The sequence below is a fragment of the Alexandromys fortis genome, unplaced genomic scaffold (assembly GCF_014885135.2).
Source record: "Alexandromys fortis isolate MF-2015 unplaced genomic scaffold, M_Fortis_MF-2015_v1.1 scaffold_1, whole genome shotgun sequence".
NCBI lineage: Eukaryota > Metazoa > Chordata > Mammalia > Rodentia > Cricetidae > Alexandromys > Alexandromys fortis.
Window position 1 is genome coordinate 483771 of NW_026067927.1, and position 27524 is coordinate 511294.

The 27524-nt window shown below is 40.7% G+C and overlaps 1 protein-coding gene across 1 annotated transcript in view; it reads left to right on the forward strand.

The window, feature by feature from the left end:
- Positions 1 to 285: 285 nt before the first annotated feature.
- Positions 286 to 27524, forward strand: part of Rbl2 (RB transcriptional corepressor like 2) — a 49371-nt gene continuing 22132 nt past the window's right edge. The window contains exons 1-11 of the mRNA XM_050143936.1: positions 286 to 623; positions 1303 to 1433; positions 3070 to 3270; positions 6300 to 6364; positions 10121 to 10249; positions 12582 to 12742; positions 12822 to 12886; positions 13784 to 13970; positions 17442 to 17608; positions 22324 to 22433; positions 25615 to 25718. Of these exons, the coding sequence (XP_049999893.1) occupies positions 387 to 623; positions 1303 to 1433; positions 3070 to 3270; positions 6300 to 6364; positions 10121 to 10249; positions 12582 to 12742; positions 12822 to 12886; positions 13784 to 13970; positions 17442 to 17608; positions 22324 to 22433; positions 25615 to 25718 (1557 nt within the window). The 5' untranslated portion in view covers positions 286 to 386. The remainder of the gene's footprint in view (positions 624 to 1302; positions 1434 to 3069; positions 3271 to 6299; positions 6365 to 10120; positions 10250 to 12581; positions 12743 to 12821; positions 12887 to 13783; positions 13971 to 17441; positions 17609 to 22323; positions 22434 to 25614; positions 25719 to 27524) is intronic.

Consider the following 27524-nt stretch of genomic DNA (forward strand, 5'->3'; position numbering starts at 1 on the left):
GAAAAGGAAGTGTTTGCGCGAAGAGCTTAGATACTAAGGCTTCTCCTGTCAATATTTCTTGGTTATTTTCTCTTCAGAAGAGCCTTCTGAATGGTCTCACTGTTGAGAGACACTTAAAATGGGAGGGAGCGTTCATTTACCCCGACATGAAGCACAGCTCCTTTTGCTCTTCCTTCTTCCACGACTTTTGGTCCCCCTGAGATGCCGGCCGAGACTACATTTCCCAGCAGGCTGTGCTCAGACTTACGGGTGCCCGCATAGGCCGGAGGGGCTCTGGGGGCGGCACAGTCGTGGTGCAAGCTGCTGACGGGCCGGCGCTTCGCGGTTTGAATGGCTGCGGGCCCGGGCCCTCGGCGCATCTGAAGAGCCGCGGCCTCCGGTGCGCCATGCCATCTGGAGGCAACCAGTCGCCACCGCCTCCTCCTCCTCCGGCCGCAGCCAGCTCGGAGGAGGAGGAGGAGGAGGATGGCGACGCCGCAGACGGCTCTCAGCCCGCGGGGTCACCGGGCCCTCAGATCCAGCAGCGGTTCGAGGAGCTGTGCAGCCGCCTCAACATGGACGAGGCGGCGCGAGCTGAGGCCTGGGGCAGCTACCGCAGCATGAGCGAGAGCTACACGCTGGAGGTGCGCGCGCAGACCATCCGGGGAGGTCGGGGGGCTCGGTGTGGCTCTGGGGTCGCTTGGTCGTTTGCTCTGCCGTGGCTTTGCAGCGGTCAGAGGAGACGCGTTAAGTTTCTCGTTAAGTTACGTGTGAGAACGGCTTAGGATCTGTCACCCCTCTCCCTACCCTCCCTGGCAGTTGAAAACCGGTGTAGACACACACATTTGTTGCCGAGCTCGGGCACTCTTTTTGGCTGTCACGCACCTATAGGTTTGTTGTGTCCCGTGCTTGGGACGGGGCTTGAGGTTGACAAAAAAATGGCCATTCGGGCCAGTGCCTGTCAACTCTGCAGGCACCTCCCATGCATGGGCCAATGGGAAGTGACACGGAAGTCCGGATTGTTTATCAGCTGCCTGTGCGTACGGCCCTCTTATTTTATACATAGCTTATGGAAGAAGCAGGGCATAGAGGCCCACGATTCGAAGGCTAAGCAATACCTATAAACAATTACCTATAACGCGGTGGTTATGCCCGTGTCATTTTGCTGGGTCGGTGTATTTTGAAATAATATATTTTCATCTGTTCACACATCGAATTCACCCGTCTCCGTTGTTACAGCCGTGGGAAAGAAACGGGGCGACTTCAGACCTTAAAAATCCGAGTGACTCTGGACAAGTTTTTAAGCACTGTTTTCTTTTTCAGGGGAATGATCTTCACTGGTTAGCATGTGCCTTATATGTGGCTTGCAGAAAATCTGTCCCAACTGTAAGCAAAGGGACCGTTGAAGGAAACTATGTGTCTTTAACTAGAATCCTTCGCTGTTCGGAGCAGAGGTAACTATTAGAGCTTGAAAAGGAGAATGTAGCTAAAATAAAAGCTTACAAATCCCGCTGACAGTGACTGGTCTCTTTGTATACTAGTCTCTGAGCCTCTAACATGTCGACTGCCGAATTTAGAAACTGAGTCATGGTTTTCCTTTGCTATTTCAGAGTCAGGCTCATATTTTACTAACAAGTATATTTGCATTTTAATGCATGAAAGGTTATGACTCGTTGTGTAATGTTAATATGAATTTAAATAAAGATATCGAGCTTTTGAAGATAGAATGAATCAGAAAGGTAGACCAGCCTATCAAGTGGCATTATGCTCAGATACATGTGCATGAAGCTTGTGTTTTAATGTATGTGGAATGTGTAGAACGGAAAATGCACGTTCTCTGACCCTAAAGAAAGTCCTGTCCACATACCAATATGTTTATTACACCATTTGAAAATTCATGATTTTTGTATGGGCATGAGTGTTTTTCTGCATGTATGTGTGTGTCTGTGAGGCCAGAAGAAAGCACTGGATGCCCTGGACCTGGAGGTCCCGGTGGTTGTAAGTCACCATGTGCATGCTGGAACAGACTGTGTTCTCTGCAAGAGCACCAAGTGCTCTTAACCACTCACACCTCTCCAGCCCTGCACCATTTTTTTTTAAAAAAAGAAAATTATTAGTAATCTGAATTTCTCTTGGTTGAGTGAATACAGGAAGTTTTTTTATGTTCATAGGAAGGATGATTTTAGTAATTAAATAAATGAGTTAGGTATTTCCATGTATTGACACTAGTGAATCTCAGAAACATTCAATGAAAATTAAGTTGTAGAATGCTACTTATATGATACATTTTACGTAAAATGTAAAAGCAAACAAAAAATACTACTTTTTTAAATGAATATAAGTATAGAAAATTAACGTCAGAATGGGGGTTATATTTTGGGGGGAAGTAGAGAATGAGATTAGGAAGATGTATACATTGAAATTTTGGCTGTTTCCATACTAACTTAGCATCTTATTTTAAAAAAATTTTTAACATTCATTTTATTTTATGTGTATGAGTACTTTGCCTTTATGTATGAACGTGTGTCTTGTGCATGTTTAGTGCCCACGGAGGTCAGAAGGGGACATCAGATCTCCTGGGACTGAAGTGGGACAGAGTCATAAGCTACCTTGTAGGTGCTGGGCATTGAACCAAGGTCCTACAAGAAGAGCAAACACTCTTAACTGCTGAGCCATCTCTCCAGCTCCACAGTTTTAGTATTTAAAAGATCTGAGCAGGGGCCAGTGAGATGAAGGCACGGGTAAGAGCTCCTGCCACACCCAGCAGGAAAATGTAAGCAATAAGGTGGACAGTGGTTGAGGGAGACACCCAGCATCAGTTTCTGGCTTCCTGTGTATTTCCTCACACTGCCTACGTGAACACATGCACACACACGCACACGGGAACCAAAGCAATCATAGTCTGAGCAAAGTTGATTAGGAGATTGGAGTGATAGACAAACGGTAGGAGGTAAAGCTAGCCAAAGGCATGCGTTGATTTTGTCATTGCCGAAATATGATTTGATGAAGTGATTTGGGTGTATTGTTAATTGTATTGGCACAACATCACCTTTATGTTACTAAGGTACTCAATTTTATTTTTGATATCAGCTTAATTGAATTTTTTAACAAGATGAAGAAGTGGGAAGACATGGCAAATCTACCCCCACAATTCAGAGAACATACAGAAAGATTAGAAAGAAACTTCACTGTGTCTGCTGTGATTTTTAAGAAATATGAACCCATTTTTCAAGATATTTTTAAATATCCTCAAGAAGAACAACCTCGCCAGCAAAGAGGACGAAAGCAGAGGTAAGCTTCTGTGTGTGTTTGGGAGCAGCCTTCCTCTGAAGCGCAGTTCCTCACTCTTTAAAAGGAAACATGATTTCAGAAATTACTTTTTCCTAAGAAGTTGGGCTTTTTCGTTTGTTTTGAGACAGGGTCTCACTTTGTAGACTTGGGGCATCGAATTCACTCTGTAGACCAGACTGGCCTCCAACTCATAGAGATCTGCCTGCCTCTGCCTCTCAGTCCTGGTATTAAAGATGTGTGCTCCCACACCTGACTTCAAATGTTTTTTTGTTTGTTTTGTTTTGTTTTTTAATGATAATTTGTTGTTGTTGTTTGCTGTATGTTAGAAGTTGTCTGGCTTCTTTCATAATGCAAAATGTTTGGGTTTTATACTGATATAAAATTTCCTTTTTTATTTATTTTTATGCAGGTTGACAAATCAGACCTTAAGTACTTTCTCCGGTTGACTTCCTTGGTATAGATCAGATACTCATATTTTCTATTTCTATTATTTGACCTTTCTGTCAAACTGAATGAATAATAGTCCCCTGAAATCAGTTTGATGTTCGTAGCCAATCAGCATCAGAGAAACTAGACTGAGTGAGAATAGGGGAATTCAACTACTCTGGCCTTGTTTTCCGGTCCACTTCTACAAAATCAGCTTATCTGGTTTAGTGTTTTCGGTCTTTACAGCTGTGGGCAATTACAAGATTAAAAACTGCCCTCCTTTAACATCCAGGTTTGTTTAAAACAGAGAGAGGGAAATTCTGCTCTTAAAGTGTATCAAGGAATTTCCTTTTAAACAGTGTTCATAAGAAATATCCAAGGTGGGGAGAACTGCGATTGGAATGTAAAATGAAATTAAAAAATGTACAAGAGGGCCATGTGTGGTGGTGCACACCTTGGTCCCAACTCTTTGGAGGCAGAGGCAGGCGATCTACAAAGTGAGTTCCAGGATGGTCAGCGTCCTCAGAGAAATCATGTGTAGAAAAACAACAACAGTAACAAAAAAAATATATTCAAGAGGCTGGGTATAGTTACACACAACTGTAATTCCAGCATTAAGGAGGCCGAAGCAGGAGGATCACCTGGACTGTACAAGAGAGATCCTGTCTCAGCCAAAAAGATAAACAAAACAAAATCCAAAGCCCCTGAAATGGGGGAAGGAATATCATTGTGTAGACAGGCTAGACTTAAACTCACTACGTAGCCCAGGCTGGCCTCAAGCTTGTTCTGTCCTATCCTGAGGGGAGCTCTCCTTGGCCCCACTGTCCCCAGCTTTGTAATGATATGTTCTGAACTTTCGTTTCAAGCTGTCTTTGAGTCTTAGTAAGGCTACCATGATCATTTAAAAAAAAATACAATAGCTTTTTTCCTTTAGAATGTCTAAAAATAACTTCCTACACACTTGTTTGGTATGCGTGTATATCACCCAGTTCTAATTATTATTAGAACTTGTATTATTTCTTCAAGGAATTTTACATTTATACTATTCTGTACTTATGGGTGAGTGCTGGAAACTGAATCCAAGGTTTCATGAATGCTAGACACGTTCTCTAAGACTCATGCTCGCGGCACTTTCGAGCACGTTCTGCTAACAGTCACACTAGTGATATGTGGCACTTACCTGTGTGTGTGTTATGAGGCAAGCTTCTTCTCGGATGCAAACATGTACTATGACAAGCTTATAGGTTTTTGACTTGTTAGGCATGGGAAAATAAGCGCCTAGGACAATCCATGCACCTGCTGAGTGGGTAGACTTACTGCAGAACGCTTGCTTTACCATGGTTGTACTGCCTCTTGTATGACTGTAATGTACAGTCAAACACAGCAACCAGAAATAACTGTTGCGGTATCATGCAGGGGATGGGGATTTAGACAACCCATGGTCTCTCTTCTGAGAGGTGACAGTAAAATGAGGGGCAGGAAGTAGCATACAGGCACTGTGAGTGCAGCAGAGACGGAAAAGGGGGATTTGGGAGGCAAAAGGAAATCGAGATGAGCCAGTTTGATGGCTTTACATGGAGTAAGTAGAAATGGGTAGGATTTAGGCAGATTACTTTAGAGATAGAGATGGGGTCTTAGAGAGGAACTAGCAATAGGTGTAGAAGTGACAAGCCAGAGGGAACAGGGGAGCAAGGAGGTTAGTCAAGGTATCCCCGGGGTCCTAATGTTACAGAGCTAACATTTAGAGTAGCTTATGTATTACAAGCAAAAGAGCCTAAATTTTATGTTTGAGGCCAATCAATAACTAGTTTATCATATACAATGGCAAAAGGCCCTATCTTTTTTCCTTTTTTTTTTTTGAGACAGGGTGTCATCTAGCCCAGGTATCCTTGAACATGTTAAATATCCAAGCACAGCCATGAACTATAGAGTCTTCTGCTTCCACCTCCTCAGTGCAGTAAGAAGCTACTTTTAGAAGTCCAACTCTGACTATTCATTGTGACTGTGGCCGAGTAGATTAAGTCTAGTGTTACTTCTAAATACAGGAACTTTGATGGGTGAAGGACAAAGGCCAGGAGAAGCAAGTGGCTGCTCATGCTAGCGCCAGAACTACACCACGTCCCCTACTCTTCTCTGGGGTGTGCTGCTTTTCTTGATCCTTATTAAAATAGGGTCTGTAAAGCTGGGCATGATGACACCCACCTGTAATCCTAGTACATGGCAGAGTCAGGTGTTCAAGGCCAGCCTGGATTACGCGTCCTGTTTCCAAAAACAGAAAAATGGAAAGACTTAACCTCTAGAGTTGGCTTCAGGGATGTGATTTTATAAAAACAGGAATGGTTATTTTCTTTTTATTTTGTGCCTTACGTATCTTGACCCCAAAGACTTAGAAAGTCTCTCCCCGTTCCCCGAACTGCTTTCTCTGCCTCCCAGCTGTTTGCTCTTAGTATTTGGTTGGGGCAGAGCTTCTTCCTCATTTCCCCGTCGAGCCAAGTCTGCTTTCCCTCCTGTGTCTGTGGGCTTGTCTCCACTGATTTGAGTCATTTTGGATGTCTCTTTGTTATGTTTGTATTTGTCTTACGACTTTGTTTTTCCCCCTCCAGGCGACAGCCCTGTACCACATCTGAAATTTTCCACTTTTGCTGGGTGCTTTTTATATATGCAAAAGGTAAGCAAAGAGTAACATTTATTTGGATAGGAATTGCTAACCTGCATTTCAGGTGCTGATACTATCAGCTGTATTATGGATCAGGAAGAAAGGCCCACTTTTCTTACAAGGATCCTTAGACTATCTTTACAGTACCCACATTTCCTCGTATTAGGTGGCACACCTTTTCATTTTATACTTGTCCCACATCCCTGTGATGTGAATTGTGGATGGAGCCCCACTCTGTATCAGCTTGTGTCCAGGGCTCTGATCTCCATAAGATGTGTCTGATTCACTGGGTGGGACTGAAGTCCTCGCAGTGGTTCTGATGACTTTCTGCATGTCCACAGGTAACGTGTGTCTAAACTTAATCAGATACTTAGAATCTTTTTCTCTCCTCTTTTCATTCTGTTACTCTATCCAAGGTTGCACGTGCGGAAATACATTTCCATATAGTGATAATTCTTAACAGTCTAGGGAGAAGGTACAGTTATATTCATTAGCTTTTTCTCTATAGACTGTGGCATATGACTGCCACTAAGATAGTTCAATAAGATGCAAATTGTCAGAACTGGAAGGAGCCTCATGTTTACCATAGTCCCACCTTTATGTATTCAGGATATTCTAAGACCTGGACCCAAAGAAGTTCCTATACAGGGGTTCCTATACATACCTACATAAAGTTTAATTTAAATATTAGGCACAATAAGAGATAAATGACATTAGTGGTAATAAGAACAGAGCTGTTATGTTGGTATATAGAGGTTATATAAACCTTACCCCTATCAATTATCTTATTGTACTCTTAGGAGCATCAGCATATGATTCTTTTAAAGATTTACTTTTGTTTTATATGTATGGATGTTTTACCTGCATGTATACCTGTGCACCGTGTGCGTGCAGTACCAGAGGAGGTCAGAAGGGGGCATCTGATATCTTGGACCTGGAGATAGAGATGGTTGTGAGGCTCCATATGGGTGTTGGGAGCCAAACCCTGAGTTATCTGAAAAAGCAACTGTGCTCTTAACCGCTGAGCAATCTCTCCAATAAATTTATGTTTTTATTTAAATTAAGGACACTTATCTTTTCACTTAGTGGAAACACTTCCATGTTTTGTCTTTTCTTTGGCAAGTTGCTGAATTATTTTAGGGTCATTGTTAAGTAAGCTACAGATTACTTGAAAAAAATCACTGCCGTATGGAGACAATAGATCAAGTAACCGTGAAAGCAACTAATTGGCCAGTGGATGCATAGCATCTTCAACCTGGATATGCAGAATACGGGGATGATTCATGTTCCAGGTGGCACAGAGCTGGACAGAGCAGAAAAACATGCAATTTTAAACTTAGTGTTTATTTGTCTGAGGCTTACAATGTAGGCCAGGCTGACCTGGAACCTGTGACCCTCCTGCTTCAGTCTCCCTAGTCTTAGATTACAGATATCCCTGCCTGAGAATTATTTCTTAAATTTTCCTTTTTTTTTTTGTCTATTGATCAAAGGTAACTGAAACTATAAAAATAAAATCATGGGTAAAGGAAAATTACTGTATAAGAGATTCCCTTTATTAGATCAACTATCTCAAATGACTTGATTTCAAGATTAGCCAGTTAAAGCCCAGAAATGTTAAGACTAATGCTGGGATTTGAATCCAGATCTCTTGTCTCCCAGCTTGATGCTGAACGTGCAGGTGTGGTCTCCAGGTGTGAAGGGAGAGGAGTCCTCCATCAGCTGTGCGCCCCGCTGAAGGCAGAGTCTCTGTGAGCTTTTTAGTTTTGCTCTCCATAACAATGATGTTGGCCGCTTTCTTTAGTGCGGTCAGAAGTCACAGATGTGGCCCGGGGTAGGTGTTTGCTTAGTGTGCACAAGACCCTGGATTTCCTTTTAAGCACCACAAAAATAAAACAAAATAAAATAAATGTGACATAAATCAGTGGCATAAAATAAAAGTTTAGACGCATATAAACTTTCTGTGAAGGCTGCCATGTTAGTCTGCATAACTAATATTATATATGATAGTAATCTTATTGTATTGGATGGCTGCCTGGCTACTAGGATTTTAATCTATTTTGTGTTCTTCGGAGCAAATGTATTTGCTAGCATAAGGACTATTAAAATGATGGCAGAGTCTCAGTTAGGCAGGAGACACCACACTTAGTTTCTGGGAGTCTCTGTTGCCTCCAAGTACTGCGTTCAGGTGCACAACACAGCTCAGTGACTTTGTGGTGTGCCTGGATCAGTTCTCGTGGGTAACTTAGTTGTTTTCATTCAGTGTTGGGTTTATTTGTGGGGAAGATAGACTGAGCATGCAGCATATGGACATTTTAGGTGATCTCATTCCCAATAATAAGCTAGTTATTTGTATGTTTGTGGATTTGGTATGGCAAGCGACAAGTTTGAGCTGTCACACGAAGGGCTTTTTGAGCAGAAAACCACTTCCTGTTTTCATAAAGTCACATTCCTGGACAAGTAAGCCAAATCTGGCGGTTAAGTCTTCCGTTTTTTTGTTACCTCTTAATTAAACAATAAAATAGCCCGTGTAGTAAGGTCCATTGTAAGGCCAGGGTCTGAAGTGAGAACTTTTCCGTGTGGAGACTGTCCTGGAATTTCAACTAGAACACTCTGCCGGGGCATTTCAGCCTTTGGTTAGGACTGCTGCTGTTCTTATCCTCCGCTGCAAGTGCACACAGGAACAAGTTTAGACTTGCCAGTGGTGGCTTTGTAGCTTATAACCAGTGGGTGTGGCTTCCTAGTTTATGTACAAGAATAGGAGTAGATTTTTAATATTTGACCTTTTATACTAGAGGCAAGCAAGTAAGCTGGAGTATATCAATACAGAGTTAAACTCTTAGTATTCATTTGCCTTTCTGGCAGCAGCAGGCTTTTATTTATTTATTTATTTATTGCTTTAAAGTATCCTCTAAAGAAAAAGAATCATATATCCAGAGACCTAAGGTAGGTGGTAACTTTCTTTGGAAGGAAGCAAAGGAGGAAAGTCTAAGAAAGACCCAATGAGACAAAACCAAGCGTGGGTGATGCATACATTAAGGTACACACTATGTGTGGAAGTGTGGTTCATGCCTTTGGGTCGGCACTATGCATGAAAATGCAGAGGTGTGGCAACAGTTTTTAGACAGACACTTGCTAGCAATTTCTATGGAGCTGTTCAGTATTCTTAAGCCAGCACTGCACAAAGGGCGAGTTTGTCGGCTCGGGCTATGTTTATTTTTCTGCTACAAGCATTGGCAGTTACCCTTGGGATAGTGACTGCTGAGTCAAATGTCTGTAGTCCTGTTCTGTTGGATTAATGTGTATAAACGTTTATTACTGTATAGAAAAGCATTTTAAAAATGTTACCATTAGGGCTCTGAAGAAAGGCTTTCTTCTCTAGAGTATGTATATGAGAAAAAAAATCATACACCAATCATTTTCCAGTGGTTTACCTCGAAATATTTCTAGTAATTTTCACTGTAGAAAAACTTTTTTATGTAAAAAAGTTTAAGAGAGTTGATAAATTTTTGTGTGTTCAGAAATCCAAAGACCAGACCAATAATTAGTTTTAGTGAGTTACCAGCTACTTAATAGATGCCTATTAAATGTGTATTGAATTTAAGTAAAGTTTTAGTTTTCATTGAATTCTTAGACATACATTAAAATATCAGTCCCCCAAAATGTAAATTTGCCAAAACACTTTATCACTCATAATGAAAGAAAGTGATTATTTTAAACTATTGTAGAGTGGATGTCAGTGTAATTCTGTGACTTTCTGTGACCCTATAGGCAACTTCCCCATGATTAGTGATGATCTGGTGAACTCTTACCACCTGCTGCTGTGTGCGTTAGATCTAGTTTATGGAAACGCCCTACAGTGTTCTAATCGCAAAGAGCTCGTGAACCCTAATTTCAAAGGTAAGTTTATATGTGAAACATTTGACAGCCCATGTTTCCACAGGATTTTACTCTTGGGAATTGTTCCCCTAATCTAGGTCTGCTAGCATCAGAGGACCGAGTATCGGAACTTCACAGTGGAACTGTCAGAGTACTTAGACTGAAGAGTCAGCACATCTGCGTTTCTCTAAAGTTTTTTTTTCCTGTGCATATGAGTGTTGTGTCTGCATGTGTGTGTTTGTGTAACACATGCATGCCTGTGCTCTCAGAGCCAACCAGAAGGAGAGTGTCAAATCCCGTGGGACTGGATTTACAGATGGCTGTGAACCATGGGTGCCTGGAATTGAACCTTGGTTTTCTGAAAGAGTAACCAGTGCTCTTAACTGCTGAACCATCACTCCAGTCCTTAACCCTCCCCCTTTAAAAAAAAAAGCAAATGCCACCACTAAAATATCATTTAGTCTTAAGCGAGAACTTTAGAAGCTTTTGAAAAATGAGAACTTAGAAATGGAGTGTATCAAAGATCACTCTAAAGTCATGGTAGTGTTTTTGACTGTTAGTGAGTTTTGTGCACTCCAGGTAGTAAAAAAGAATTTACTTAAAGAATATCATTTCACTTCTTTTGCTATAGGAAAATAAAATTCTAAAATAACAAAATCCTTATCCTCTAGGTGACAAGTATGAGAGTCACACTCATTTCGGCAGTGCATACATTATGCTTTAAATGATGTAATTGCTATAAACCGTACGTGTGAATACCGAGGACGTATAGTCTACTATATATACTAAATATATCAAGTACTGCTGATTCTGTTTGAAGAACACCGTGAAAGAATTCTGATTGTCAGTTTGGCATGGTTTCAATTAGAATTTCAACTTCCCTATCTATCAGGGTTGATTTCAGAATTAGGGAGTTAGCTACTGTAATTACCTGCTACTCAGAAGGTTTGAGATTAGGACTGCAGATAGATTCCATGCCAGATTGCGTGCCTTACCAGAGTGTTATCTTCAGTTTATAGAACAAACAAAAAAGTAGAAAAACAAAATAAAAATAAGATTTTAGATTCCATTTAAGATTCTTTAGATTATGCATGTTCTAATAAAGATGAAGCAGGTATCCGAAATTCAAGTCTACACCCTAAACCTTCTGGTCCAAGCATTTTGGACAAGGAAAACTTGACCTTTACCCTTTCTGTTCTCCTTTCCTTCTTCCTTCCATTAGGAACTGAGTCCAGGGCACCCTAGTCCTATGATGTAGCTATTGCTTCCATTTGATATTTTATGTTTTCTTCTATTTTTACCTCCTTTAATTTTCTTTGAAAATTTTGTGTTCTTATGAAAGAGTGCACTGTAAATGAGTATAAATACATCTAATATAATCAAGTCAAAGTGGATAATTTTTAAGGTGTGTAATTAAAACAGTTGTTACATTTTAGTGGGGGGGCAGGGAGGAGGCATGTATATACCACAGCACACATGTGAGAAACCAACTTGAGGGAATCAGTTGTCGTGGACCAAACTCAGGGTGCGAGGCTTGGAAGTGGGGCTTTACCTGATGTGCCATCTCACCAGCCCGAATTGGGTAATTAATAATAACAATAATAATATATTATTGTTACATATAATAATACATATTGCTGTATATAACATATAAATATATAATATAGTTGTGTGTTATATATTAATACATAATTTATTATATGAAATAAAATAATTTATTATGATGACAATGATGATTGTTTTTTTGAGACAGGTCTCTGAAGCTCTGGCTGTTGTGGATCTCGCTATGTAGACCACACTGGCCTTGAGCTCACAGAGATCTACCCTGCCTACTCCTGAGTGCTGTGATTAAAGGCGTGCACCACCACACCTGGCAGAACTATGTGATTTGTTAAGTGGATTTTTAAAAATTTGAATGTAAAGCTCATTTGCAGAATACAGTTCTTATTTTTTTGGATATTCTTGCAACAACTTTTTAAAAAGTTTTCTAACAATCTATAGTCACATAAATCATTTGAGTGGTGATGTACTTTGTTCATTTCCATTTAAAAAAACATTTAATTTATAATGTAAGTAGTCATCTCTTTATGTGAGACAGGATGTTATAGCTCAGGCTGTCCTTCCAATTCACAGCAGTCTGGCCACTGGAATATTGTGAGGCAATGTGTCTGGGCTAAAGTGCCCTTTTTTGTTTGTTTGTACTGGGGATGCTACATATACAGCTCTCTCTTCAGTTTCTGAGGCATGTATAAATTAGATACACATGCCAATCCTATCCTGAGCAGACCCACGAATATTTATGTTAGCTAACTGATGCTGACCTGTCTCTGTTCTGTGATTTCATACATCGTAGGCTCACCAGAGGACTGCCACCCTAAGGATTCTAAGCCTTCCTCTGACCCACCTTGTGTCATCGAGAAGCTCTGCTCCTTACACGACGGCCTGGTGTTGGAGGCGAAGGGAATCAAGGAGCATTTCTGGAAACCCTATATTAGGAAACTTTTTGAAAAAAAGGTTTGTAAGCAATGACATAAGCATGCTTTCTGGATAAAGAGTTGGTGGCGTGTAATCTAAAGCTCTCCTTTCATCCTAGCTCCTCAAGGGGAAGGAAGAAAATCTCACTGGCTTCCTGGAGCCCGGCAACTTTGGGGAGAGCTTGTGAGTAGTGCGCTGCGGTGTGCTGTGACACCGAGTTTTCCCAGGGCGGGGGACCTCAGTCTCGGCCTTTGTGCCCTGTGCTCAGATGCTTTTAGTACTGTATGGGAGAACTCGGGAAACAACAGGTCTAGAAATGTCTACTTGTTTTTGTTCTGCTTAAAGTTTTATTAGTCAGGATTTTAGACTATAAATTTTGAAATTAAGAAATGCTTTTGTGCCAGGTATGGTGGCACTGGTCTTTAATCCCAGCACTCAAGAGGCAGAGGCAGGCGGATCAGAGTTCAAGGCTGCTTGCAAGGTTCACAGAGCTAGTTCTAGGATGGACAAGGTCACACAAAGAAATCCTATCTCAAAAAAAAACAAAAAAAGAGAAAAAAAAGAAATGATTTTGCAGCCAGCCATCAGGGTACATGTCTGACATCCCAGCACTTGGGACCTGAGGTAAGGAGACTGTAAGGAGGCTACTTTGTTTAAAAAAATAAAAAGTTAAGAAAAGGGAACAGAAGACAGGTTTTTGGAACTAAAGAGGTGACAAAATGTGACAGTACCAAGTCTTCAGAGGTGCCAAGAACAGCGGAGGAAGTGTTCCTACATGATCTTATATCAGTTATAGATCACCCAGGCTCACTATTGCTTATCCTCAGTTTAGTATTATTTAGCGTATTGAATGTGTGCTATCATTTGCTATTCTTATTAGCTTATTGAAGGCAGGTTGGTTCAGGGTCCACACCTTGATACACTGCTCAGTGTGTGCTGGACATACAGAATAAAGCAAACTTTTGTAATGAGCAATTATTCTATTAAAATATGACTTTGAGAAACTTACCAGATTTTATAGTAAAAATGAAGTATGTGCTGTGGACCATGAGCTGAAATGACGGCCCTGTTTCCCCATAGTAAGGCTGTTAATAAGGCTTATGAAGAGTATGTGTTAGCTGCTGGGAATTTGGATGAACGGATATTTCTTGGCGAGGATGCTGAGGAGGAAGTTGGGACTCTCTCGCGGTGTCTGAATGCTGCCTCAGGTCCAGAGAGTGCGGAACGAATGCAGGCGAAAGACATCTTGCAGCAGCATCTTGACAAGGTGAGCCAAGCCAAGTAGAAAACAGGTGAGCCCTGTGTGATGTAATGAGCATGTCTCAAGGTCTTGGGAGAGGGGGACTGGGATGAGGGGAAAACAGACCTCTGCTCGCTCTACATAATCCTGCGTGTATGCATGCTTTAAGTGCTGTGGTAAGGAAAAGAAAATTCAAGTTAGCGTATTGGTTTATTTTTTGGTTTAGCACCAACTTTCAAATATTTACTTAGGTCTGAGAAGGGAACTGACTGTTAATCTCAACAGCTATGTTTTGCTGGCAGTCTTTGCTTTTGGGAAGATGGGCCATGGTGTTCACTCTACACGGTAGACACAAGAGGCATTTAGGAAATATCAGTCAACTCTAATTGGCGCCTGTGGATCTTCAGTCTAATCTTTAAGAAAATTCTGATGAACTGAAACCAAATTTTAAGATGATGAAAACTAGTGACTCTAATTTTCCCTTCCCCAAAACTGAGAAGCTTTGGGCTTGACACTGGTCCACTTGCTTCTCTCTCTCTCCTTTCCTTTTCTTTTTTGTTGTTGAGACAGGTCTCACAATGCTTCCCAGGTTAACCTCAAATTCATAGCAATCATGCCTCAGCTGCCTAAGTGCTGAGATTACAGACATGAACACCATTTGATAACACTCAAATGTTTTCATATGCTAGGTTATGTTCTGGACTCTCAGAAATACAGCAGTGGACAGAACAGCAGCAGCAGCCTGTCCTAAAGAAACTTAATTTTAGCTGGAATAGGTAGACAATAGCTAACCAAATAGTTAAATATAGAATATGTTGGATGATGGTCCACAGGACAGATAAAATAGAGTGTTGTGAGTGGGACAGAATATATGGACTTGGGGTCCGCTGTAGATGTGGTGGCTGGAGCGCTCTGAGGGGTTGGTATTAATAGAGTCCTGAGATAACTGAGGAGGAAAGCCTTGGGTACAGATGGAATTGATTTGAAGCCGGCAGATTACCAACTCCTAAGATCTGAGGTAGGAACATGTCTGATGTTGGAGGCATGGTGAGAAGGCCCGTGTGGTAAGAACATAGTTCATAAGGGAAGAGTCTCAAGATGAGGGTGCAAGGAGGAGGTAAGAGGCCTATTAGTCTTTGGAAGCCATTGTAAGGACTTTGGCTGTAGTTGAGATGGAACGTTTCAAGAGAGTATTTGGAAAGACGACCCCTACATGATCTAATGAACATTTTTAAAGGGCCTAGGAGAGGCGGGCTCAGGGCAAGAGAATGTTAAGAGGCTGTTTTAGCAACTCTTCATGGTGGCTTGGTTTATAGAGATATTTGTATTTGGACCACATTTTAGAAATAGCGTCCACAGGACTTACTGATGCATTATTGGGTCCTGTGAGGGCCTGAGTGAGCTGGTCCTGTCGCTTGTGTGTCCATCTCCTCCTGTTCTCCTCACCATTCCACCTTTGCTCATTCTTCAGACATGCCAAGCATGCCACCAGCTAAAACCTTTACCCTGCCACCTCTGCCTAGACATGTTTCTTCAAGATACTCATGTGGCTTACTTCCTCATTTTTTCTGTTCTCTGCTAAGTTGATTCCTGTAAAACAATAGCCCAGCACACTCCCACCCTCAAGACTCCATTTCTCTTACTCTGATGTTGGTGCCTCGTAGTAAATAAGTAGGTAATTGAACTGCTCTGTCTTTCTGTGTTAGAATACAGGTGCCAGGAGGGCTGCAGCTGGTGCCACGTACAGTGCCCGCCACAGTGGTTATCCCTAAACTTCTACTATTGATATTTGTCAAGAGGGAAGCGCGAGTCTGGGGTGGATTTAAAGCGAGGGTTATTAGCACGTTGTATTTGAGATGTCTTTTGGGGATCCTGGTTGACTCACTGAGTGGGCAGTTCAGAGATGCATGACTGGAGCTTCCCAGAGAGGTTGGAGTTGTGGTTTTGTGTTCTGAGTCAGCTGGGCATGGATGGTTAAAATCAGAAAATGAAGATTCCCATTGGTGAGTTGTTGGAAAATAAAGATCTAAAGGCGGAGTTCTGGAGCGCACCAAACCTGTCTCTGCTAGAGAAAGGTGTATTCTAGTTGTTTTGATTTTTTGAGACAGGATCTCTCTATACCCCTGTCTGTCCTGGAACTCTCTATGTAGACCAGGCTGGCCTCAAATTCACAGAGATCTACCTCTCTCTGCCTCTCAAGTGCTGGGATTAAAGGTGTGTGCCACCACACCTGGCCTAGTATTTTTTATATCAGCTCTGTACCCTGTAAGAGAATGCGCAGGGAATTGCAGAGCTAAACCCCTTACTAGTGCCATGACACAGGGAAGCCCCGCGCTGACCTGGAGGACTTCGGGCAGGAAGCAGCGGTTGATCATACCTAGACTCTATGAAACCAGTGCTGCTTGTGAGTGAGACTGCTTTCTGTGCTGCTGGCTGCCATGACTTCTTCACATGTATCCAGGACATCTTTATCTCACAGGACAGCCAGGACTCCTGTGCAGGGATGTGGGCAGTGCAAGAAGCCAATATAGCATCAGCCATCTGATGCACCTAATCTACCCAGACCATCTTATTGCCTTTAAATAATAATAAGAATTTCTTCATGTCTGTAGCTAAGACATAGAACACATATTCATTTCTATTTAGTGAATGGTTTGTGCCTTCCTGTGTCCTGAGAATAGAGCAGTTTGTTCTGTTACTAAGTGAAAGCTTTGCTAAGCATTTCAAAGTCTAGGGTAAGAACTTTCAGTACTCGGGGAAAATGCTGAATTCTGAGTATTAAAAATGCTTTAAGATAACAACCTTTTAGAGTTTCTTTAAAAATTTGGAAAAGCTGATTTGCTAGTATATGTATTCATGTTTAAATTCTTGCTCACATATTTTTCATATGCATGTTAAATGTTCACCAGCTTGCTCCTCTGAAGACCTGTCTGCTTGAGAGGAACTGTCATGGATTCTAGGAACTACAGTCTGGGGGGTGACTGATGAGGACTTGCAGGGCATCAGATTTTCCTTTTACTTAGTATTTATTTAGTTTTGAAATGTTTACCTTCTGAAGTAAATTTGATGCACTGGTTTTTATTTAGGCCAGATTCCAGCCATTGCTTCCATGCCGTTGAGTGTCACTCCCCAGCAGTGGGTTGAAGCTGTGGGAGTGGCGTTCTTAGTGTTTTCAGTCCTGACTTCCCTGTGTGCTGAGCATGGGCTCTGAGGGGGGCTCCTAGAGAGACAGAGCCCGTGTGTGTAAGTCACACTACCCTGGCGTAGGCTTACTTCAGCTGTAAGATTTACCTAAAGAGAACTTTTAGTTGCCTAGACTATGTATGTATTGTTCTTATTTGGGAGAACATGTTTGGATAATAGAAGCTCTGGGTGGAATTATGTTTAAATTCTCAAGATGGCGATGTTTGATATACTAAAATATGTTGATAGAAAATCTCATTGTCTTGAATTCCTATTTGTGGTGTAATTTAAGGAAACTTAATTTTTGTCCTCTAGTCTAAAGCCCTTAGAATCTGCACACCACTGACTGGCGTGAGGTATGTTCAGGAGAACAACCCTTCAGTGACCCCCGTCTCCACAACTACGTACAGCCTAAGCCGCCTTCACACCATGCTGAGTGGCCTCAGGAATGCCCCCAGTGAAAGGCTTGAACAGATACTCAGGTGGGTTTTAATTTTGTCTGTCTTCCAAGAGTTAGTTGTTGACCAATTTTCAATTTCTTACCATAAATTTTCAGTATTAGTGCCCTACCAAGTTGCCCTTTCACGGTCTTGCATTCATTGTATAGCTAGCCTCATTAATCAGTAAATGATATAGCAATATAAAATGTATAAGCAAGCATGCATGGTGGTATTTGCTTGTAATTCCATGACTCAGGAGTCTGAGACATGAAGATGACAAGTGTGAGGCTAACCTGGGCTACAGAGTGAGACTCTGTCTCATAAATAAGCAATTTTAAATAAGATATGTAAGTAGAAAACAACCTCTTTTGCTCGGACTTATTTATCTGTGGTATAGCAGACGGTAACTAGAGTCGACACTGTAGTTTCATGTTTGTGAGCAGCAAATGTAAAGGAACAGCACAGCCAGCACACGCCTCCGTCCGAGGCCTTGGGAGTGAAAGCAGGAAGACCAGGAATTCAAGGTTGTCCTCCACCACAGGAGCTTGAGGCCAGCTGGACTACATAAAGGTCGGTCTTAAAAAGAGCACCCCCAAACCAAACAATCAAGCAAAAAAACATGTGCTTACATGTAGGATAATTCAGAAAAATACAGTCCATAGATGGAATCTACTGTATAATAAAAATATTAAAACACTATATAATTAGTATCAATAAGGAAATTTACATATTAAAAAATAAAATTCTGGCATTATCTGGAAAAAAGCAGGTTTATTATTCTAATAGTTATAAATCTTTTTTTTTTCAAATTTTGTTTTACAAACTGTTTGTTTGTTTGTTTGTTTTTGAACAGTCCTAGCTGGTCTGGAATTCACTATGTAGACCAAACTGGCCTTAAGCTTATGATCTTCCTGCCTCTGCTTCTTGAGAACTGTGATTATAAACATATATGACATCAACCTGGGCTAAATATTTTTCCCAACTGGAAATACTTTTGTAATTGTTAAGAGGTTGATCTTTTGGATCATGATCATAATAACATTTTGACTTGCATCAATACTTTACATCTCGACATTTATATTAAAAATTCACATATACATAAAAGTGAAAGGAACAGCCAATACTTTGTTTCTGTTACCTGTTTTTTCTCTCACAATATTATACTTACATACTTTTGACCCCATTCAGAAGAACTACTGATGAAGGAAGAGTAGGAAAAAAAAATATGTTTGTATGTCCGGATCTAATGCGGTCCAAACTGACCTCAGCCTTCTAAGTAGTCACAGATGACACTAAACTCTGGTGTTCCTGCCTCCACTCCCAAGTGCTGGGATTATCAGCACGTACTTCCGTGCCGTCTCATGGTGGTTCCACATTTGCACCCTGATAGCTGGGTATTTGGGGGCATAAAGTTACCTTCAAATAGACCAACCAGGTAAGTTCACTTGCCTCTTGCAGAACACTAATAGCTCTGTTTTGGAAGCACAAATTTATTTTGAAGTCTTGAGCAATTTCTCATACTTGAAAAGGGGAGTTTGTGAGTCAGAGGTTCAGAGACTTCTGATAGCTCACCAAGTGCCACAGTACCAGCAGTAAGATCTCTGTACTCTTCCACTAGAGGCCACATTTTGTGAGTAGGTTTTGTAGGTAGTTGCTGCCTCTGATTTCCCACTGGTGGATCTGTGGACAGTCTGCTTTGGATGAACCACAATATAGAGACTTCTCTTTACTGCTCCTGCTGGAACTCGGCAAGCTAGAAGTGGCATTGCCTCAAAGAGTGGTGATGGTACGATAGTGGTTACAAATATCTTAGACTTCTTATTCCGGCTGTTTAGAAAGTTGAAGGAGGGGGTGGAATGTCAGTGACGGTGTAGGGAATTGATCTAGAACAAAATTCTGAAGGGTGGCTCAGATTTGAAAAGATTGGAAGCACTCAGTGTGTCAGTCACTTAGTTTCTGCGAGCTCTGTGGAACACTCCTCACCTGGGAAGGCCGACTTTAGTTCTTTGCTCTGCCCAAGGCTCATAGGAGTATCAGTGACTTTTCAAGAAAAACACAATAGGCGGAATGTAATTTTTATTTGTTTGTGCATAACTCGGGCTAGCCTCCAACTGCAGAGGTAGTAGAGGATGACCTTGAGGCCTCTGAGTCTCCTGCTGTCACCAGAGTCATGCAGGGCTGGTGGAACTCACAGCTTCATGCGTGTCCTCCAGCAGAGAGACATCTCCAGCTCACAATGGACTTCTGTGTATAACTTAGGCAAGTTGAGTTGAGAAAGCCCATTCCAAAGTTCCTAAGACTTTATGGTTTGGTTGTGTAGATGTCCTGCAATATGAGCTTATTCTGGTAATATAGAATAAAGAAGACACTATCTATAAACCTCAACAGTTTCCATCCATAGCTAACTAGGCTAACTGAAGTTCAAGGATGATTACTTTCCCTTTGTATTTCACAGTCCTCTTTATTCTTAAACTTGATTATGATTCACACTGAACAGTCCACGTTTCAGCGGCTTCTTCCTAAGTCAGATTTTTCAGATGACCTTTAAATGCCTTGAATTTAGAAGCATTTTATTTTTATCTTTTCAATGAATTTGATAGTGGGCAATTGACAAAACATTCTGGGAATTTAGGTGCACACAAAGTCCTATGCATAATCTGAGTGTGTTTTCTATCTCATCGCCTCCTCATATGAAAAAGTAAGAAAACTGGCCTGTAGAATCTAATGCTGAGATGTGACTTTGTGACTTAGATATGATATAGTAGTTAATTTTCTGTGTCAGTATGGCCAGGTTACAGTACCTAATTTTGCCAAACACCGGTCTGGATGTTCCTTCAAAGGAGTAATTATTTAATTTTTTTTTTTTGAAACAGGGTCTTGACCAGACACATGGCCCTGATCCTAGCACTTAGGGCTGAGCAGGAGGATCATAAATTCAAGACTAGCCTGCATTACAGAATGCGGCCATGTTACAAATCAAGTCTGTGTACTTGAACTCACCATGTAGTCCAGGCTGGCCTTAAACTTATTCTCCTGCCTCAGCTGCCAGAGTAGCTAAGAGAAGCATTTTAGATGTATGTTATAAAAGCCTATATTATAGCCAAATCTTTCAGATCTTTTTATAATCTCTAGTCATGACAGCTTTAATCTTAGATATTATTAATAGAATTATATATTATCAGTAGATGCCAGGTAAAGCCAACTTTTTTTGATAAATGATGCATGATTAATAAAAGCTTGGAGACAAATTGGGGTTCAACCTGAAGGTCAGAAAAGCAAAATAACCAGCCACTGGCTCTTACCTCGACCTCAGTCCGAAATGGAGATCCTGCTTCTAGGACCTCAGAATGAGACTGTGTCTGAGAGCTATTTTCTCCCATCTTATAATTTTCTCTAGTTCTGGGATTAAAGTTGTGCACCACTGGGATTAAAGGCATGCACTGCCCAGTTTGTATGACAACTAGTGTGGCTACCGGGATTAAAGGTGTGTGTTATCACTGCCTGGCTGTACAGCTGACCAGAGTGGCTGTTTTACTTTCCTGATCACCAAGCAAGCTTTATTTATTAAAATACAATTAAAATACTGCTACAGATAAACTTTAAAGTATATGTATGTTTTCATAAATAAAATTCTACACTTTATTTTATAGTTATCTCTAGTTCTGTATCACAAGTATGGAACTTTTGTAATTTTATAAACTGGCTAAAGTTTTGCTATGTCTGTATATTTAATCATATACATGCATATGATCAAGTTAAAACATAGTTGTTTAAATTTACAATAGTTATAATTTGATGATTTATATCTGTATGTGTATGATCAAATTAAACAGTTGTGATCAGATTAAAACAGTTGTTATAAAAGCCCCAGAGGTAATGATCTGAATGACACTTCTGCTCTGAACATACATTGCTAATAAGAAACAATGAACAAGAGCACGGTGAGAGAGATGCTTCAGCTGGTAAAGTGCTTGCTTTATATAAGAACCTGACATTTCTCCCTATCTCCCACATAAAAAGTTTGGTGGCAAAGGCTTAATACCTCAGTGCTAGGTCGGAGACAGGTGGATCCTTGAGGCTGCTGGCCAGCCACCCTAGCTTAATCAGTGATCTCCAGGTTCTCAGTGAGAGACCCTGTTTTAACAACAGGTGTATATCTGCTGAGGGACAACCTCTGAGGTTGATCCGTGGATTCCACAAACATAAGCACACACTTGCACAGGTCCCCACACATGTGTGCCCATAAATATTTGAACATACACATATATAAACTCTCCACACACAAATAATATATTTAAAAGTCAATGAAATAAGCTTTATATGGGGGGATTAAAAATGCCAATATTGGCTTATATGTGCTTATAGTATAGGTTCTGTACCCCTTTATTATTTTAATTTTTTTCCAGGAGTTTTTCCCAGAAGTTTTGCTGCCCACTAGACAGTCACTTGAAGGCAGTTTGGTTGCTGTTGATGATGGGAAATATAAGGTTTTGGGGTCAGTCACAGCATCACGTGAGCCCCAGATCAAGTCCACTAAACTTAAAGTGAACAGCCTCACACAGAAATACTTCTACCACTTGAAATAGTAATCCCATCTTTGAAAAGAAAGTATGGGATCTCCTTCATTCATTTGCAAAGTATATAGTGTCTGTTCAAAGCATTTTCTATTTATATGTTAACAAAATTTATACTTTTAGACATTGCATTTCTTTGTGGCCAAAACATGTTACATCAGATAATCTCACATTACTTTTTAGGACATGTTCCCGAGACCCAACTCATGCTATTGCTAACAGACTGAAAGAAATGCATGAACTGTATTCTCAGCATTTTCAGCCAGATGAGGATTCTAGTAATTGTGCTAAAGGTAAGATTTACTGTTGTCCAGACTGCTCCTCACCTAGACATCTGACTACGTGCAGACAAGGAAAGACTAGACCTGTAAACTGAAGGCTGCGGTGTAGTGGTCCGTCTTCTCCGTCAGTGACGTGATTTCTGGGCCTTTTTCAGAAACAGAAGGCTTAATCTAAATTTGTTATGTTGGACCTTTAGCGCTGTTTGATTTGTAAGGTTTTATTTGTAAGCTGGAACTTTGTATTTGGATTCTTCAGCATAGAAAAACAGCATAGAAAAAAAACAAAAACAAAAACCTAGAAAGACAGAAGCTGCACAGCCTGAGTCTCCCTTCTCTGAAATGCATGGGACCAGAAATATGTAGGGTTTTTTTTTTCAGCTTTAGATTGTTGCATATACAAAATGAAATATTTTGGACATGGAACTGAAATCTAAAGACAAAAGTACCTTATGTTTCATATACCCTGTATATAGTCTAGTCCTTTTCATCACCTTTCAGTGCACTTGTATTTGATTTACACATCATGTGACATGATGCTGATTTTAAAAAAGTCTCAGATTTTGGATTTTTGTTTTAGCAGTTCTCAGTCTAAAACTGGTACAGGCCTAAAGCTGGCCTGGGAATTTCTTCATGTCATGAATCAAAACCAAGGATACTAGAATAATAAACCAGTTATATACTGCTTAACATAGTATGTATTAGTTAGCTCTTGTTCCTCCAAATATCTAAGATAATTAACTTCTAAAACTAAAAGTTTGTTCAGCTCCTGATTTGTAACTTTCAGCTTATGATTAGTAGTACAGTTGCTTTGACTTCTGTGAAGGGAATTGTCATGGCAGGGAGATCAAGGGATACAGACTCATCAAGAATCCAGGAACCCACAATCCCTTTAGGGCTATGTCTCTGATGACTTAAGAACTTCTTAATGGTCCCACTACCTTCCAACAGTGCCACCAAAGGTACCAAAGCTTAAACACATAAGTCTTTGAAAGACCTCCAACACCAAGCCATAGTGGAATAGAATTGTTATGTTCAAAATGATAGTGTGTATGTCTAATATAGAGACAATGATAGTGTGTGCGTGTCATGTAGAGACTGATAAAGTGTGTGTGTCTCATGTAGAGACAATGATAGTGTGTGTGTCTCATGTAGAGACAATGATAGTGTGTGTGTCTCATGTAGAGACAGTGATAGTGTGTGTGTCTCATGAGATACAGTGATAGTGTGTGTCTCATGTAGAGACAGTGATAGTGTATGTCTCATGTAGAGACAGTGATAGTGTGTGTCTCATGTAGAGACAGTGATAGTGTGTGTCTCATGCAGAGACAGTGATAGTGTGCGTCTCATGCAGACAGTGATAGTGTGCGTCTCATGTAGAGACAATGATAGTGTGTGTTCTCATGCAGAGACAGTGATAGTGTGTGTGTGTCATGTAGATACAGTGATAGTGTGTGTTCTCATGTAGAGACAGTGATAGTGTGTGTTCTCATGTAGAGACAGTGATAGTGTGTGTGTCATGTAGAGACAATGATAGTGTGTGTGTGTCATGTAGATACAGTGATAGTGTGTGTTCTCATGTAGAGACAATGATAGTGTGTGTTCTCATGTAGAGACAGTGATAGTGTGTGTTCTCATGTAGAGACAGTGATAGTGTGTGTGTCTCATGCAGAGACAGTGATAGTGTGTGTTCTCATGTAGAGACAGTGATAGTGTGTGTTCTCATGTAGAGACAATGATAGTGTGTTCTCATGTAGAGACAGTGATAGTGTGTGTTCTCATGTAGAGACAATGATAGTGTGTTCTCATGTAGAGACAGTGATAGTGTGTGTTCTCATGTAGAGACAATGATAGTGTGTTCTCATGTAGAGACAGTGATAGTGTGTGTTCTCATGTAGAGACAATGATAGTGTGTTCTCATGTAGAGACAGTGATAGTGTGTGTTCTCATGTAGAGACAATGATAGTGTGTTCTCATGTAGAGACAGTGATAGTGTGTGTTCTCATGTAGAGACAATGATAGTGTGTTCTCATGTAGAGACAGTGATAGTGTGTGTTCTCATGTAGAGACAATGATAGTGTGTTCTCATGTAGAGACAGTGATAGTGTGTGTTCTCATGTAGAGACAATGATAGTGTGTTCTCATGCAGAGACAGTGATAGTGTGTGTTCTCATGTAGAGACAGTGATAGTGTGTGTTCTCATGTAGAGACAATGATAGTGTGTTCTCATGTAGAGACAGTGATAGTGTGTGTTCTCATGTAGAGACAATGATAGTGTGTTCTCATGTAGAGACAGTGATAGTGTGTGTTCTCATGTAGAGACAGTGATAGTGTGTGTTCTCATGTAGAGACAGTGATTGTGTGTGTCATGCAGAGACAGTGATAGTGTGTGTCTCATGCAGAGACACTAAGTTCTTTATATGCTGCTTTCGTGTCAGTTTTAGAAAATATGAAAATGTTAACATTAACGGTACTTAAGCCAGTTGTGGAGCTCATATTTGTAATTCCAGTGCTTGGGAGGCTGGGGCAGGACTAGTGATTAGAGCTAAAGGCCAACCTGGGCTATAGAGTGCGCCCTGACTCAGTGAAAAAGGGAAAAAGGAATATTGAGACATTTTTAGGGATAATTGAAACATCAACTATAGAAAGTATGGATGTGGGCCAGAGAGAAGGCTTAATACAGAGGTTCTCAATCTGTGGGTCAAGACCACAGATTGCATATCACAGGGGTTGCATATCAGATATTTACATTACGATTCATAACAGTAGTGAAATTGCAGTTATGAAGTAACAGTGAAAATAATTTTCCTCCCCAAACCATGAGGAACTGTATTAAAGGGTCACAGCAATGGAAAGGTTGAAAAGCACTGGCTCAGCAGTTAAGAGCTCTTCCAGAAGACCCAGGTTCAATTCCCAGCACCCACACAATGGCTCACAAGCATCTATAACCCCAGTCCCAGGGGATCCGATGCCCTTTTCTTGCCTCTTGGGCAACCAGGCACACACATGGCACACAGATATATGTGTAAGCAGAATACCAATATACATTAAATAAATAAATTTAATTACAATAATTGAAAGTATGGATTTGGTTTTTAGATTTTATTTTGTGGATAGAGAAGGGAGGGATCAATTTTTTTCCATGATATTTACTTAATTTGTATTTAATTTTTTGTGATTTTTCTTATTTCAACAGAAATTGCCAACAAATATTTTCGTTTTGCAGAAATGCTTTACTATAAAGTATTAGAGTCTGTTATTGAGCAGGAACAAAAAAGATTGGGAGACATGGATTTATCTGTGAGTACAATAGTAATGTATTGATCACTGCAGTAAGACGTAGCTTCATCCTCACCCTCATCCCCCCAACAAAAGGCCATTACAAAGAAATGATGTGTTCTTTAGGGAATAAGATTAGCACCTAAGGAAACAAACTTGTACACAGAGCCCTCGACCCTAACAGTGTAAGGTATGTGGAGTGGACTAAAGGGGTTATTCTCACTGTAGCAGATCATACACTATAACACTGATTTTAGGATAGGAGGAATCTGTAGATGTATTCATTACTTCTTTGTGATAAGATACAATGATGAAAGCAACTTATAGAAGAAAGAGTTTATTTGGGCTAACAGTTCCAGAGGGAAGGAGTCCATGATGGCTGAGTGAAGGCACAGTGACAGGAACAGGAAGCTGAGGACTCACATCTTCACCAGCAAGCACACGGCAGAGAGAGCAAACTGTAAGGCCCTCCTCCAGTGACCAACTTGGTTCAACAAGGCCACACTTCCTGAATCTTTCCCAAACAATATCACCAAATAGGGACCACACCTTCAAACCCTGGAGTGTATGAGTGACATTCTCATTCACACCACAGCAGTCAAGTGTTGAAATACTCAGACTGGGCTTGAGCGGGCTTGTTTAATAACATGGATTTTTATACAAGTCTGATAGGAGGAAAACATTGGCCGTTGACTAGATGGGACTTGAAAATGAGTATCCAACCATTCTTTGACTCAGATGATTTTTCTTATATTTTCCCATGGCTTACCCTTTAAATCTTACCTGCTTTGGAGGCTGATGCAGGAGAACCACAATTTCAGGGTCTGCCTGAGCTTCATAACAAGTTTGAGGCCATCCTGTGCAACAAAAAAATCAAAGACGAGCTGGGGATGAATTCATTCCATTATGATTGATTAGCATTGCAAGGTCACCAAAAAAAAAAAAAAGATTTTTTTTCCCAAGATGATCTTTATAAACCAATCAAATACCCTAAACAAACACTAGTGTCTTATATTATACATAATTTTATGTGGCATTTAAAAATAGTCTCTTATAAAGATGAAGCTAGGGAAAACTAGAACTACTCAATTAAGGCCAGGAGCATGAACTGTGAGGGCTATGGGAAGCACTGCAGCACTTCCCTGGTTATCTGCATGTCACTCACATTAACTTAAAAGGGACTCTTTACAATTAAGAGTGCTAATTTTGAGCTGGGCGGTGGTGGCGCATGCCTTTAGTCCCAGCACTCGGGAGGCAGAGGCAGGCAGATCTCTGAGTTTGAGTTTTATTTTATGTATATGAGTGTTTGCCCACATGCTTATGCATATGCACCATGTGTGTGGCTCCTGGTATCCTCAAAGGTCAGAAAAGGGTGTTGGATCCTCTGAAAGTGGAGATACAGATGGTTGTAGGCCACCATATATATAGGCTGCTTTATGGCTTAACTTTGTGTGCATGAAACATATACTGAATTGCATATAAACCATAGCTACAACTTAGGGACTAATATCAAGTAGGTACTTAATATATTATTTAGATGAACATATAGTTTAATCTCTTTTAAAAGATTTTTAATATGGTGCAATTTACTTAAGAAAGCATTTTTCATCATCTTGAAGGTTACATTTCAGTGTACGTTGGCAGAGCTTTGCAGCCATTATCCTCACCATCTTCCATCATTAAACACTAATTTTCCATTGCTCTTTCTCTCTGGCCTCTGTGTCCTGTCTTCCTGCTTTCTGAGTTTAGCTATTTAAGGTTTCCCAGATAGTTGGAATCATGTTTGCCCTTTTGTGTTTGACTTAAGTTTGCTTTCACTGTTTATCC